The 14,157-nt window shown below is 44.0% G+C and overlaps 1 protein-coding gene across 1 annotated transcript in view; it reads right to left on the reverse strand.

The window, feature by feature from the left end:
* Positions 1-2,051: 2,051 nt before the first annotated feature.
* Positions 2,052-14,157, reverse strand: part of IRAK2 (interleukin 1 receptor associated kinase 2) — a 53,938-nt gene continuing 41,832 nt past the window's right edge. Inside the window, exons 10-13 of the mRNA XM_069562243.1 lie at positions 10,629-10,691; positions 8,414-8,614; positions 4,671-4,962; positions 2,052-3,071 (exon numbers count right to left, since the gene is read on the reverse strand). Of these exons, the coding sequence (XP_069418344.1) occupies positions 2,959-3,071; positions 4,671-4,962; positions 8,414-8,614; positions 10,629-10,691 (669 nt within the window). The 3' untranslated portion in view covers positions 2,052-2,958. The remainder of the gene's footprint in view (positions 3,072-4,670; positions 4,963-8,413; positions 8,615-10,628; positions 10,692-14,157) is intronic.

Raw genomic sequence — 14,157 nt, forward strand, 5'->3', positions numbered from 1 at the left:
GTAGAGCTCGAAGCAGAGGCGGGGTAGCAGTTCCTCAGGCTTGCTGGATAGTAGGGGAAGGGAGCACCGACTGATCCGTACTCCCGGGGCTGTTCCCTACTGCTCAGCGCTGTCCCCTTTAGCAGGACGCCTTCAGATTCAGATGCGCTGATCAAACCCACACTCGCGTCATCACTCCATTTACAGAGCAGGAAACTGTGGTTCAGAGACCCAGTGACAAACCCAGAAACTGACGGATTTGGAATTAGAAACCACGGGGTGGGGGGTGGGTGGGGGGACAAAAGCCTACACAAAAATGTAAACTATCCTCTGGCAAACAAACATCAAATTTAAAAAACAAGGTACAAACTTGGAAAGATGTTTGCAACACATAGCAAGGGGCTCGTGGCCTTACTATGTAAAAACTTTCACAATAAGATAATTAAGTGGCTAAAGGAACTGATGAACGTAACAAATCACAAAATTGATTAAATTTCATGTTGCCATATAAAAAAATGGCTCCGTTTTCAATCATTTAATGAGTACAAATAAAATTATGTTTTCACCCATTAGGTTAGCAGTGATCAAAAAGCATGATGATATTCTCTGTAGTTGAGGATGTGCAGAAATGCACTCTCATACATTACCAACTGACCTTATACTGATGTAACCTGTTTGAAAGGTTTGGTTGCAGGAAGAATGAAAACAGTCTCAGTATCCAGAAAGTGAAGTTAGTTGAGTAAATTACAGAATAACCATACAATGGAATAGCACGCAAAAAGAAGTGCCTGCTCCAAATGTACTGTTGAGGAAGAATAGCCAAAAAAGACAAGAAAAAACAGGATCCAGAATAAATGAAAATACCCTGTGTGTAGTAAAAAATGAGAAATGGAGCCTCAAGATACAAAATTTTTTACCTCTGTGAGTAACCACTCTGTGTGCTTCTAATAATTTTATTGAGATATAATTTACATACCATAAAGTTGACCAATATATAATTCTATTATATTTTAGTATATTTAGAGTTGTGCAACCATCACCATAATCTAATTTTGGAACATTTCATCACTCTAAAATCTTGTGATCATTACCACTTCCCTCCCCAAACCACTCCCTAATTTCTGTCTCTATGGATTTGCCTGTTCTGGACATTTCACAAAAATGGAAGTATATATGTTTGGCTTCTGTTAGCATTATCTTTTCAAGGTCACCCATGTTGCTTCAGTACTTCATGTTTTATGGTTGAATACAATTCCATTGTATGCATATGCCACACATTCTGTTGATGGGGCATTTGGGTTGTTTCTACCTTTTGGCTATCATGGATACTGCTGTTATAAAAACTGGCGTGCAAGTTTTTATATGAACATGTTTTCATTTCTTAGATACATAGGAGTGGAATTTCTGGGTCATATGGAAACATTACCCAGTTGGCAACTGTCCTCTATTGCTCAAAACGCTTTAGAAACATACTGTTCATAATTTGAAGGTGCTTACCACATCTCAGGTCCTTTTTGGGGTACATAACACAGACTCTAGTTGAATCCTCGCAGCCACCAGAGCTTAAGACAAAGGTGTTAGTACAAATCACTGTCCACCTGGGCTGGAGCCCACTCAGATTTCTTATGTACTGGTACAAAGCTGACCTTGCTGGGGGGCTGTTGAATGCCCTTTTACTATCAAAGCTATGAAACTGGTACTTTTTATCCTCCCCCATTGTACAGATGAGGAAACGGAGGCTCAAAGTAACTCCCTAATTTGGCCCAAGATCATCCAACTATTAACAGCCAACATTTTAGAGCCAGCGCCCAACCTCTTAGCTATACCCTATACCACTCATGGATGCAGAGAAACTTCTCTATATTATCTGGACACACAACTAATTATGATACACATTAGCTTTACCAATGTGTTTTTATCTTACAAAATAAAAAAATCACTATATTAGGCTTATTTAAAATAGGACACACTGAATTTAAATTAGCATTTTAACAAAAGACTTGCAACATGACTTTTCAGAAATAAACCCATTGCATAAATGTTAGTTGAATAACAAAAGTAGACACTTAATGTCCTTTTTAAAAATTTATTTAATAAAACAAGATGTGCATTTTCCAAGTATTTCTGTAGCCATGTCTCTACCTCTTCCTCCCCAACAGCCCAGGGAGGGAGAATGAATGAATGCATGTTACTTACAAGGAAACTGAGGTCCCACAGATTAAATGCTTGACTTAATTAGCAGCAGAATCAATCATGAAACTAGTTCCCCTGGTTCTTCATCCAGCCATAAATAACACATACTCTCTAAATAACAGCTACATTTAAAGTATTAGCGTTAGTGGGGTGGGAAAATAAAGGTGCAGAGTAAGCATTAAATAAATATCTGTGAGTTGCAAGATTTCCAAAAGAGAAAGCAGAGAAACCTCCAGAGCCTTCTGCCAAGTGTCTGGCATATGTGAAACTTGAGACCTTGAGGAAGGAGTGAAGAACCGAACTGGGACGCAAGTTGAAAGTCTTTGAGGTCATGGAAGTTTGCAGGTGGCTGGTGGCAAATATGACCTAGAGAGCTTAGCTTCGGAAAGTGCCATCAGCACTCAGAATGCTCCAGTGGTTGTCGAGAGTGAGAGCCAGGCAACGGCATCTGCGGGGGTGGTTATCATCACATACTCCCCAGAGCCACAAAATCGCCCACATCCTGGGCTCATGTACCAGGGTTTTCACTTCAGTGGCCTGATAACCCAGAGCTCTGACTGACAAATCCCAGAAAGGAAGAGGACTTCGTGGATTCGTGTGTCCTGGAAAGCTGAGTCCTATCTCCCGTGACTCACTCTGGAAAAGTGGAAGTGTCTCTCCACCTGACCCAAGGGAAGCTGATGTTTGGTGTTTCCTGGGAGATCTCGATTCTTCCTGAGATCTTTTTCTTGATCTGATGTTCATCTTTCCAATGGAGGACGAGGGTCCTCAGCTGTGTTCAAGTCATCAGGGGCCAAAAAGCTCGATGCTATCCAGTTTCTCTTCTTTGTAAAGCAGGATATTCTCCATGAGTTTCCTTTTGGCCTCATTGATCTCGATTTTCCACGAAGTCTCTGTAGCTGACATTCAATGTAAAGAAAAGCAACTTGAACAAAACATAAATACCTTTTGCGACTATTGACAGCTGGAAATAGTTACTATTATTGTAATTCTAAGAAAGTCAGACTTGGTCAGAATTTTTCACTTAAATCGGGGTTCTGAATCAGGCCTAAGTGGAATGAGCATTGCCACTGCTTCTGCCTTTGCAGGGAAAACCTGCCACCTACCCCTACCTTTCAGAGAGGAAGGGCTTCCATGTTTCTCCCCTGGAAGTGGGGGACAGTGTTAGAATGAAGCTTGCTTTCTTTTTTTCCTCTCACTTCCATGTAGGAAGAGGAACAACAGGAAAGGTCAGAGTCTGAGACACTCAGAGCCACATTTACTAGGGGAAGAGGATGCTGAATTGTAAAGGCCTTCTGAATGTTTATTTCAGAAGGAACCTGGTGTATTTGGACCCAGGAGGCAGAAATAGAAAGTATCTTTGGAAGCAGCTGGCAAGGTGTGAAGTGAGGATGCAAAGGCAGGTGGCGACAGACCACAAGGAGCTTTGCTAGTCCCAGGGGAAAATTTTTACTTGGTCTCTAAGTGCAATGGGGAACCACAGAAGGGCTTTAAACGAGGGGTGACAGGAGTTGTTTTTAAAAAACCAGGATACAGGATGCTTGGGGCTGGTGCACTGGGATGACCCAGGGAGATGATATGGGGAGGGTGGTGGGAGGGGGGTTCAGGATTGGGAACTCATGTACACCCATGGCAGATTCATGTCAATGTATGGCAAAACCAATACAGTATTGTAAAGTAAAAAAAAAGTTTCTAGGATGTAGGCAAGTGAGGACTCTCTAACTCGTCATTAGAATTATAAGTTTCCCTAATCTTTTTGATGAGTGTTTGGTAGAGAACATCAGAATTTTTAATATGCATTTTGCTGGCATAGAAGTAATATTTATAATGTGATTAACCCTAATTTAAATGATATACATAAATAAGTTGAAGAATGCTCACTGTAGATTTGTTAAAATATTAGAAAATTGGCACTAATTTTCCAGTTTTTCCTATAAGAAAAAGCCAATTTTGTTCTTCCCTGTATAGTTTCCCAATACTATTATCTTTTACAAATATCATACACTATATTTATAAGTGGAAGCAAACATAATTATCTTTCCTATATCTAGTAATGGTGATTCAGGGGGAAACATTTTTATATGAAAGAGAAATAAGTAAAATCACTATTAATTAAAAAAAATTAAAAACCACAGTGGCTGGTCCCTGGAAGAAGAACTGGTGAGGGACCAGAGCAGATCAGGGAGGCCACAGGGAGGCTGTAAAGTCATCCAGCAAGAGGAGAGTAGTTTAGACAAGGGGGAGGGTTACGGGGACAGGCAATGCAGAGAAGCAGATGGAGGTGAAGGATATTTAGATCAATAGAGAGGCCTGAGTGAGGGACTGGACATTGCGGGAGGGGCGGATGGAAAGGAGGATGACTCTCTTCATCCAGTCAGCTGGCAGGTCGACAGCTGAATAACAAAATTAATGCATGAATGAGGGAGAAAAGGAATAAATGATAGGCTGAGTTAAGCGACATAAGTGACCATGTATAAGTGCTGAGACCCCACGCTTACCATCCTGGGGAGGCTCTGGCAGGGCACAGGCCTCAGTGGAGGAGTCAGCTTCCACTGCTCCACCAGCCAGCAGCATGCCTTCTTCATCCGCTGTCAGGGGAGGTGAGGAGGTAGCCCCAGCCCAGGGTGCAGCCCTCATGGAGTAGGAGGCATCCAAGCTGGAATTGTCCACGTCATCTGTTTCTTCTGGGGTGTTGGAGGAAGAGCCTGTGCCCTCAGAAAGCCCACTACAAGGGAGCGAGGTCTCCTGACCTCTCAGCTGCTCTTCCACAGCGGCCACGGAGCTACACACCTTGGGGAAGAGAGACGAGAGCACTCATCAAGAACTCTTTCTGAAATTAAAATTCTAACAGATCTCCCAGGCAAGGGGAGAGAGAGAGACTGAAGAACTAAATGATTGTTGCTTTGCCTGGAAGAATAGCATCCTTCCTTTGAAAAGAGCTGACCCCATCACCGTCGACCTCAGCACATGACCCAGATGGGTCAATCTCAGTATCCCATCCCTGTGACCTTAATGATTGGTCCAGATTTGACCATGTGACCCAACTAGGCCAATCAGAATCCTTCTCTGGGACTCTTGCACCTAATATTTATTGAGGAAACACTGTCTTTTCCTTCCCAGTGGCACAGCCAGATACCCTGCCTCACAAAGAAAACGTGTTTACAGTAGGAGAAAATGAAGCTCCCACACAGAGTAAAGCAGGGGCTAGAGATGGGGGTGCTGTGCGGGGGTAGAGAGAGTGAGCACAGGGGCCAAAGGCACAAGAGAGTCAAACTGTTGTGCTTTTGTTGGCTAAGACCATAGGCCTAGCTGCCCCAGCAATGCCCATCCTGCCTGTGGTGTGGTTAAATGAGCCAATAAATCTCTCATTCACAGGCTCCCTTCTTCCTTCTCTTTCTCTTTCTGTTTACATGCCTGTGTGTCTGTATCTAAGAATTTGAATCGAGTTTCTATCACTTTCAACTAGAAATGCCCTAAGTAATATAGATACTGCACCTGAGGGCTTTTCTGGTTAGGGAGGTTAGGAAGATTAAAGGCAGGCAGGGAAGAAATATTTCTTCCTTACACACATATTCTCTCTCATACAAATGGCACACAAACCTACCCTTAGTAAAAATAACAAATCTCAGTTGCTCAGGGCCTTGCAATTTACACAGCACCTTTGACGCACAACGTACAGGGAGTTCTTATAAATAAAAATTTAAAAGATCAGAGAGGTTAAGTTCCTTGCCCAAGGTCACCCAGTCAGTGAGTGGCAGAGCTGACCACTAAACCCAAGTCTGCTTGTCTTCAAGTCCAGGCCTTACTGGTCTCTCATCTTCCTAGCTTGGTTGTGAAATACTGGGTACGAGGACCACTTCTCATTCCTTTGTGTATATGTATAGTCCCCTGTCCCTTTTATTCTACATAGCAAATGCTTCCTCATGCTTCAAGGCCCAGTTCAAATGTTACCTTTTGAGATAAATCTTCACAGAATGTACTCAGTAAATGTTTGTCAAGCTAAAAACTACAGAACTACATAACTTGGTTCTGGCCTATGGGGTGTGAGAAAAAGTGATGTGTGCATTTCCAAGTCACACCCTTAAAAAGAAGAGGATATGTTCTTCTTTTTTTTTTTTTTTTTTCTCCTCTTAAACTCCCTTTCAGTGGTTGGAACGTAAATGTGATGGCCTGAGCTACAGCAGCCTTCCTGGACTCTGAAATGGAAGCCACATGATAAGGATAGCAGAGCCATTTTACAGGAGCCTGAATCCCTAATACTGAGACACTGCCACATCAGCTCTGGACTGCCAACACTCAAACTCTTGAGCTAAAAAGAGTAAATTTCTATCTCCCTTATTTTGGAGTCTCCTCATCATAGCAGCTTCTTTTAATGTACTTTAACTGATACCCTGAACAAAAGAATAAAACGAAGGAAGGTTGCGGGAAAGAGATCTTTTTAAAGCATAAGTCTGATTATGTTCTGCGCCTGCTTAATACCCCCAGTGACTTTCTCCAAATCCTGACTGTGCCTGCAGAGCCCTCTACTGTCAGGTTTTTTCCCCAGCAGCCTCATCACAAGCCACTCTGCCCCATGCACTCTGTGTTCTAGCCACCCTGGCCTTCGACCCGGCCCCTGACCTTGCTAGGATGGCGCTCAACTCAGGCTATTTGCATGCATTGTTCCTTCTGCTTGGATTGCTCTTCATTTGCTTACGTATTACTTCTTCGGGAAAGTCCTGGGTGGGGCTCCCCTGTCATACACCACTCACCAGGCAGTTACTGCACAATGTCTGTGAACTCCAGGAAAGCGGAACTGGCTTGCCTTGTTCCCCATTTATCCCCAGGGTCCAGCACGCCACTGCTGAATAAGCGAATGCGCTCAGGTAACTGAAGCCAGCCCAGGCTGAGAGTCGGGACTTGGTCTCTGGCTCCTGCCATGCCCCGGTGCAAAAGATGGTGAACCTGAGGCTGAGCCAGGAGTCCAGATGGCTCTGACCAAAAATCCCTCTGGCCTCATCCCCACTTCTCTGGGTCTTGACTTCGTCTGTAAAATGGGAGGCTTGGCTGTAAACATTGGTGTTTGAAGGCTTTGTTGTTGTTGTTTTTCCAGCTACCAAACCCTTTCCTCAAATAAAATACTAAGAACCCAATACAGTTATGAAAAGTGACAATGGATGTCTGGTTGGAGTCATGGGTAGGGCCTGCAGCTCTCTTTCTTTTCTCTCTCTCCCAAGGAGCCCCTCTCTGCCAGACACCACTTCAAAATCACTCAGCGGGATAACCTCTAAGAGCCCTCTCAGGCAGTTATTTTGTCTTAAAAAGACATAGCAAATTTGGTCCCCAAATTTATACCTACTACCATGGAAACCACCTCTGCATATCCTAGCCATAGGAAAATGTTTATCTGCTGTGGTGGTTGATTTCTGGTGTGTCTGCCTAGTCCATGGGCTAAGAAATGATTCCTTTCTCTGGGACTCGGCTCTGCCACCTGCCAGGCTTGACCCCCCTAGCCAGGAGGTTCATATACTGAACTCCTACCTTACCTGATTGCCAACAGGTGGACACCTGACTCTAGCTAAGCCAATGAGTTTCTCTCACTAAGAGGTTGAAATTGGGGCCTGGAGACTTGGCCACTTACTGAAAACAGAACTATGACATGTAAATGAATATGCCTGTATTCCCTGACCAAGAGGATGCTGCTAAGTCACTTCAGTCATGTCCGACTCTGTGCGACCCCATAGACAGCAGCCCACCAGGCTCCCCTGTCCCTGGGACTCTCCAGGCAAGAACACTGGAGTGGGTTGCCATTTCCTTCTCCAATGCATGAAAGTAAAAAGTGAAAGTGAAGTCGCTCAGTCTGACTCTTCAAGACCCCATGGACTGAAGCCTACCCGGCTCCTCTGTCCATGGGATTTTCCAGGCAAGAGTACTGGAGTGGGTTGCCATTGCCTTCTCCGACCAAGAGGATGGAGGGAAGGAAAAGGGGCCCACAGAGAGGACGAGGAATAAAGCAGGTTCAGAGAAAACAGATAGACTTCTGTTACATCTGAGAGTATGGTCCGAGGTACCCTCAGGACCTCTGACTCCAGCTTAGCTGCTGTCAGCTCCAGCAGACACTGCTGTTTGCAACCAAATACGGCTCTGGAGTATGAAATCACTTCTCGGTGAAGGGACTGGTAAACAGATTGTAATGGGCCCCTGGTAAAGCCAACTCACAAACAGGGCTCATCACTAGGGAAGGGCTGAGCTTCAGGCTCACCTCTGCCAGGCTGGCGTTGCGCCTCCGCAGACAGAGGCAGGCGGCCATGACCAAGGCCTCGGCGTGGGCCTCCAGCAGCCTCCCTGCTCTCTTCTCCAGGTATTTCTGGCAGATCTCCTTGGCCATCTCTTTCTCCACACCTGTCTTCCTGGAGCAGAGCGATGTGGTGCTGCCGGGAATTTCATGGAGCAGTAAATCCTTCTGTGGGAAAGAGTGGAAACACCCCCATGTGAGGTCCAGGGGTGTGGGGTACATGTGCCCCACCCACCTCCAGGATGGCACCAGAGCTGCAAACACTCCGAAAACCAGCATGGTTTTTAAAAAATAATTGCGAGGATCCCAGAAACAAGTAAAATAGCCAAGAATTGGAGAACAGCTAAATTCCTCACATGTACAGGGCATTTCATTGTACCCTCATAACATCATGCAGGGGCTTAACCTTTCTAGGCCTGTGTTGCTTCATCAGGAAAATGGGAATAGGATTAACACAAATTAGAAGACATAGTGCATAAAGTATGGAACTTGACACAGAATCAACATTCAATGCTCTATTAGTGATTGTAATTAATAGTAATAATAGCTATCATTTATATAGTACAGTATAGCATAATTATACCAGTATAGTACAATATAGTATAATTATGCTAATAACTCACCTTGTTAACATTTACAGGAAACTGTTAGGATGTAAGATTCTGGCCCATATACATTTAATAGGAGATGTACTATATAAATAATACTATGTATATTTTTATATTTTATAAATTTTGTACTACATGTTATATTTTATGCTACTTAGCAGAAATCTGAACTATGCATAAAACAGAAGATATGCTATATAAATAACAATAGATATATTGCTATATAAATATATAGATATATTTTTATAGCATAAATTATATGTTACATGATACATTTTGCATGTATGCATTTACTTATATAAATAGGTTATAAATATATTACTTGTATTGATTACATAGATTAAATATAGGAAATTAATACGCCATCTGAAACAAATGAGAACCTGTACAGTGATTGCCCTGAAGGAATGGTGTAAGGAGACGCTCCCCAGCTGGCTACTCCCAACGAAGTCATGGGTCTTGTCCCGTGGCAGTGTGAAGTCTTAACCACCGGACCACCAGGAAAGTCCCTATTGTTGTTCTTTCTTTCTTTATTCCGGCTGTGCTGGGCCTGCACTGCTGCACGCGGGCTTCCCATAGTTGGGGTGAATGGGGGCTACTCTCTAATCAGGGTGTGCAAGGGCTTTTCATCATGATGACTTCTCTTGTTGCAGAGTACAAGCTCTAGGGCTCATAGGCTGCAGAAGTTGTAGCACGTGCCTTTAGCTCCCTTGTGGTGTGTGGGATCCTAGCTCACGGACCAGGGATGAAACCTGTGTTCCCTGGAGGACTCTTGACCAGTGGACCACCAGGGAAGTCCCCACTATTGTCACTTTTTTAACCAACTCCCAACTGAATCCACTTGCCAGTGCAGGAGACTTGGGTTGGGAAGATCCCCTGGAGGAGGAAATGGCAACTTGTTACAGTATTTTTGCCTGGAAAATACTACAGACAGAGGAGCCTGGAAGGCTATAGTCCATGGGGTTGCAAAGAGTAGGACATGACTGAGCACTCACACATGCATATATAAAGTGTCAAGCACAGAGCTGGGCTGTATCATTGCATTTTTGAAATTGACACTATACACACACACATGTATACTTGAATGAGAGTTGTTATAAACCTACAAAATAGAAATTATTTAGAAATTATCATAGAAACCTTAAAGGGCTGAAATTTACTTTCACCACTTTAAAGACAACGGCTACGACTTCCCTGCTGGTCCAGAGATTAATACTGTATTTCCATTGCTGTGGGCGTGGGTTTGGGTTTGATCCCTGCTTGGGGAACCGAGCCCACATACTGCATGGTGTGGCCAAAACAAACAAACAAACAAACCCTATTTGATTGCCTGACATGTAGACAGAAGAAATGGATTTCCCCCAAACTTTCTAAACTCTATTTTCATGCAAAAGTAGTTGTTGTCTGGCTGGCGAAGGGGGAAGGTTACAGCTGCTTTGCACAGGTACAAACCAAACCCTGGATTTAGGCCTCATTAGCGATAAAAATGGGTACAGATGGGTACAGTGGAGGTTCCTGCTCTCCCCACCCCTCGACCCCTCATAGCTGTGAGCCAGAAGGGTTGGTTCCCTTACCAAGTAAACTGGGTTCCGGTTGTTGTCCATCGCCGGGATGCCTGTGAGGACCTCAGCTAACACCTGGAGAGAATACAGAGTTAGCACGGTTCGGACACACATGCACAAGTTCACACAGGAGATTCTGGCCAAGAGAGAAGCTTCTTCTCAGGAATACAGTCTGAGCTTCAGGCCTGGCTCTGTCATTTGCCAGCATAGACACTTGCCCCAAATCTGGAATATGTAAACATCACTAAACACCTTCTCTAGCTAAACATGTCACTCAGCTGCTAGGAGAGGTTTAAACTGATAGCAAAGCAAGGAGGATGAAAACCAAATGTGTGTGTATTACCATCAGATAGATATACACACACAAACACACACACACCTTTCCCTCCCCCCCATATATATAAACATCTATCTGTATACATACATACATATGTAAACACACACACTGTATATTAAATATATTTTCATTTAAAACCCATCAAAAATGGTAAGCAGGCACTGCTATGTTAATCTCAAGAAAAGGATGAATCTACATGCAGATACCTTTCCAGACAGAAAATCTTGGCAATATCCATAGCATTTTCATCCACAGGCTTTTATTAACATTATTTGCTCATTAATTCATCCATTCATGAAAGGAGCACAGTCCTGAGCTGGTGTAAGCCACCACCAAACTGACAAACTGTGATTTGTATCTTAATAAATGCAAGAGCTGCTTTGAACAGAAATTCTCAGCGGAGGTAACAGCACATTGGCTACGGAGTCTAGCCAGTCACATAGGCCTGGGTTCACATTCTGACTCTGTTCCTTACATGCTGGGGTGATCTGTGGGCAAGAAACTAAAATGTGAGCCTGTATCCTTATCTGGTACATGATGATCTAATGACTGTATATATGAGGGGAGTGGGTACTCCAGCTTAGTGTTAAATCTCCCTCCAACAACTTCTCTCAAAGACAGAATAAGGTCTAATTACTGCCAAGAAGTACAAACTGGAATCAAGATTGCCGGGAGAAATATCAATAACCTCAGATATGCAGATGACGCCACCCTTATGGCAGAAAGTAAAGAGGAACTTAACTAGGCCTCTTGATGAAGGTGAAAGAGGAGAGTGAAAAAGCTGACTTAAAACTCAACATTCAAAAAATGAAGATCATGGCATCCAGTCTCATCACTTCATGGCAAATAGATGGGGAAACAACGGAAACAGTGACAGACTTTATTTGGGGGGCTCCAAAATCACTGCAGATGGTGACTGCAGCCATGAAAGTAAAAGATGCTTGCTCCTTGGAAGAAAAGCTATGACCAACCTAGACAGCATATTAAAAAGCAGAGACATTACTTTACCAACAAAGGTCTGTCTAGTCAAAGCTTCGGTTTTTCCAGTGGTCATGTATGGATGTGAGAGTTGGACCATAAGGAAGGATAAGCACCAAAGAACTGACTGAACTCTGGTGTTGGAGAAGACTCTTGAGAGTCCCTTGGACTGCAAGAAGATCAAACCAGTCAATCCGAAAGGAAATCAATCCTGAAAGGAGTGGTGCTGAAGCTGAAACTCCAATACTTTGGCCACCTGATGTGAAGAGCCAACTCATTAGAAAAGATCCTGATGCTGGGCAAGACTGAAGGCAGGAGGAGAAGGGGACGATAGAGGATGAGATGGTTGGATGGCATCACTGACTCAATGGACATGAGTTTGAGCAAGCTCTGGGAGACGGTGAAGGACAGGGAGGCCTGGCGTGCTGCAGTCCATGGGGTCTCAAAGAGTCTGACACGACTGAGCTACTGAACAACTGCCAAGAACTCCTCCACCCTGAAAGGGCCTGCAGCGTTACTAACAGACTGAAGCGGCCAGGAGAGGGCAGCAGAAGGCACCCGTGCAGCTGCCGGAGGGGAGCCAAGAGAAAAGGGACTCCAGCCGAGGTCCCGCCGAGACTGGAGGAAAGAACAAGAGGAAACGAACAGACAAGCTTCCTCTGCCTCTTCCACAGGGCAGGCCCTGTGCCAGGCCTTTCACAAAAATTACTTAGCGCTCATCAAAAAAGCCAGTGTCTTACTACTATATAGCACAGGGAACTACATTCAATATCCTTGGATAAATCACAATGGAAAAGAATATAAAAAATAATGTATACATGTGTATCACTGAGTCACTATGCTGTATAGCAGAAATTAACACAATGTCGTAAACCAGCTAAATTAAAAAAAAAGATAAACAAAAACAACAATAACAACAGAGAAAGGCAGTGTTCCCCACAACAAGAACCAAAGTTGGAAATCATACCATCCATCAGTAGCAGAGCTGAGAAAAAGACTGAAGGGAGCCAGTAGGCACTCACTGAATGAATGAAAGGGGAAGTCAATTGTTACATCAAGAACTGAGTTAAAAAGTCAAGCATAAACAGAAATCAGGAGTGAGGGTGTGAAGGCAGGGATAATTATAATAATTAACAATAATCCCCATAATAATAATCGTATTGATCAATGCAACATACTCTGCTAACCAGTTTATATATGTTATCTTATGAATCTCATTAATGTCTATATGCATCATTACCTCCATTTTACAGAGTATAAAACTGAGGCCCAGAGTTATCAGTGATACCCTAGGTCACACAGCTGAAAGCAGCTGAGCTGGGACTCAAACTCATGCTCTTCAGCTCTACACTGTAAGTGCCTGGCAGCTTTGGGGTTTAGTTCCACTGGCTCTTAAGGGAGGAGGATCCTGGGCTGACCCTGCTGAGCTTCACTGAGCATCCCCCACAGTGGGGCTGGTAGGGGTAGGGAGGGGGTGAGGCAGAAAAGAACTGGGGGACAAGTAAACCAGAAGGGCTGATGGGCCAGGAGACAGAGGGAAGCAGAACCTGGTATGTGGAAGCTGGGCCGAGGGCAGAAGGTGGCTCAGAAGAAGGACATTAGTGGAAGAACCAGACAAACTGCGGTCAAAGAGAGGAAGTGCAGAGTTTGAGGCTGGAGACGAAGAGAGAAGGCAAGGGCCAAGATGCAGCTGTTGGCTCTAGGCAGAGGTCAGCCAGAAACCGTCACTTTTCTCAACCCAAACTTCCCAGACTGGGATCCCCGGGTCTCTGATGTTTAGAGATGCTAAGAAAACAAGGTTCCATAGTCAAGGGAATTTGGGACATGCTGCATACCCTTGCTTCAGTATTACCAGATTAAAGACCATTACCATATGAAAGGCCCTGGTTAATTTTTTGTGGTAACTTTTTTTCCTGCATAACCTTGTTCAACCCAGCGTTTCTCAAACCTATTTGAACACATCAAAACCCTTTAAACACATCAAACCTATTGAGACCTCAGGGAACTGGTATTTTATAGAAATGTGCTTTGGAGATGCTAGACTCAGACCATGAACTCTTGGGAGAGGGACTGTGTTTTAGTTACATTTATAGCCCAAGTGCCTGGCGCACAGTAATGATGGACAGCAGTGGTGATTAGGACACGGGTTGGATGGCTGGATGGATTCTGAATGGATGGGTGGCTGTTGCATGAATGGCTGGATAATAACTGGACTGATGGATGGAC

Source organism: Ovis canadensis, chromosome 19 (genome assembly GCF_042477335.2).
Source record: "Ovis canadensis isolate MfBH-ARS-UI-01 breed Bighorn chromosome 19, ARS-UI_OviCan_v2, whole genome shotgun sequence".
NCBI lineage: Eukaryota > Metazoa > Chordata > Mammalia > Artiodactyla > Bovidae > Ovis > Ovis canadensis.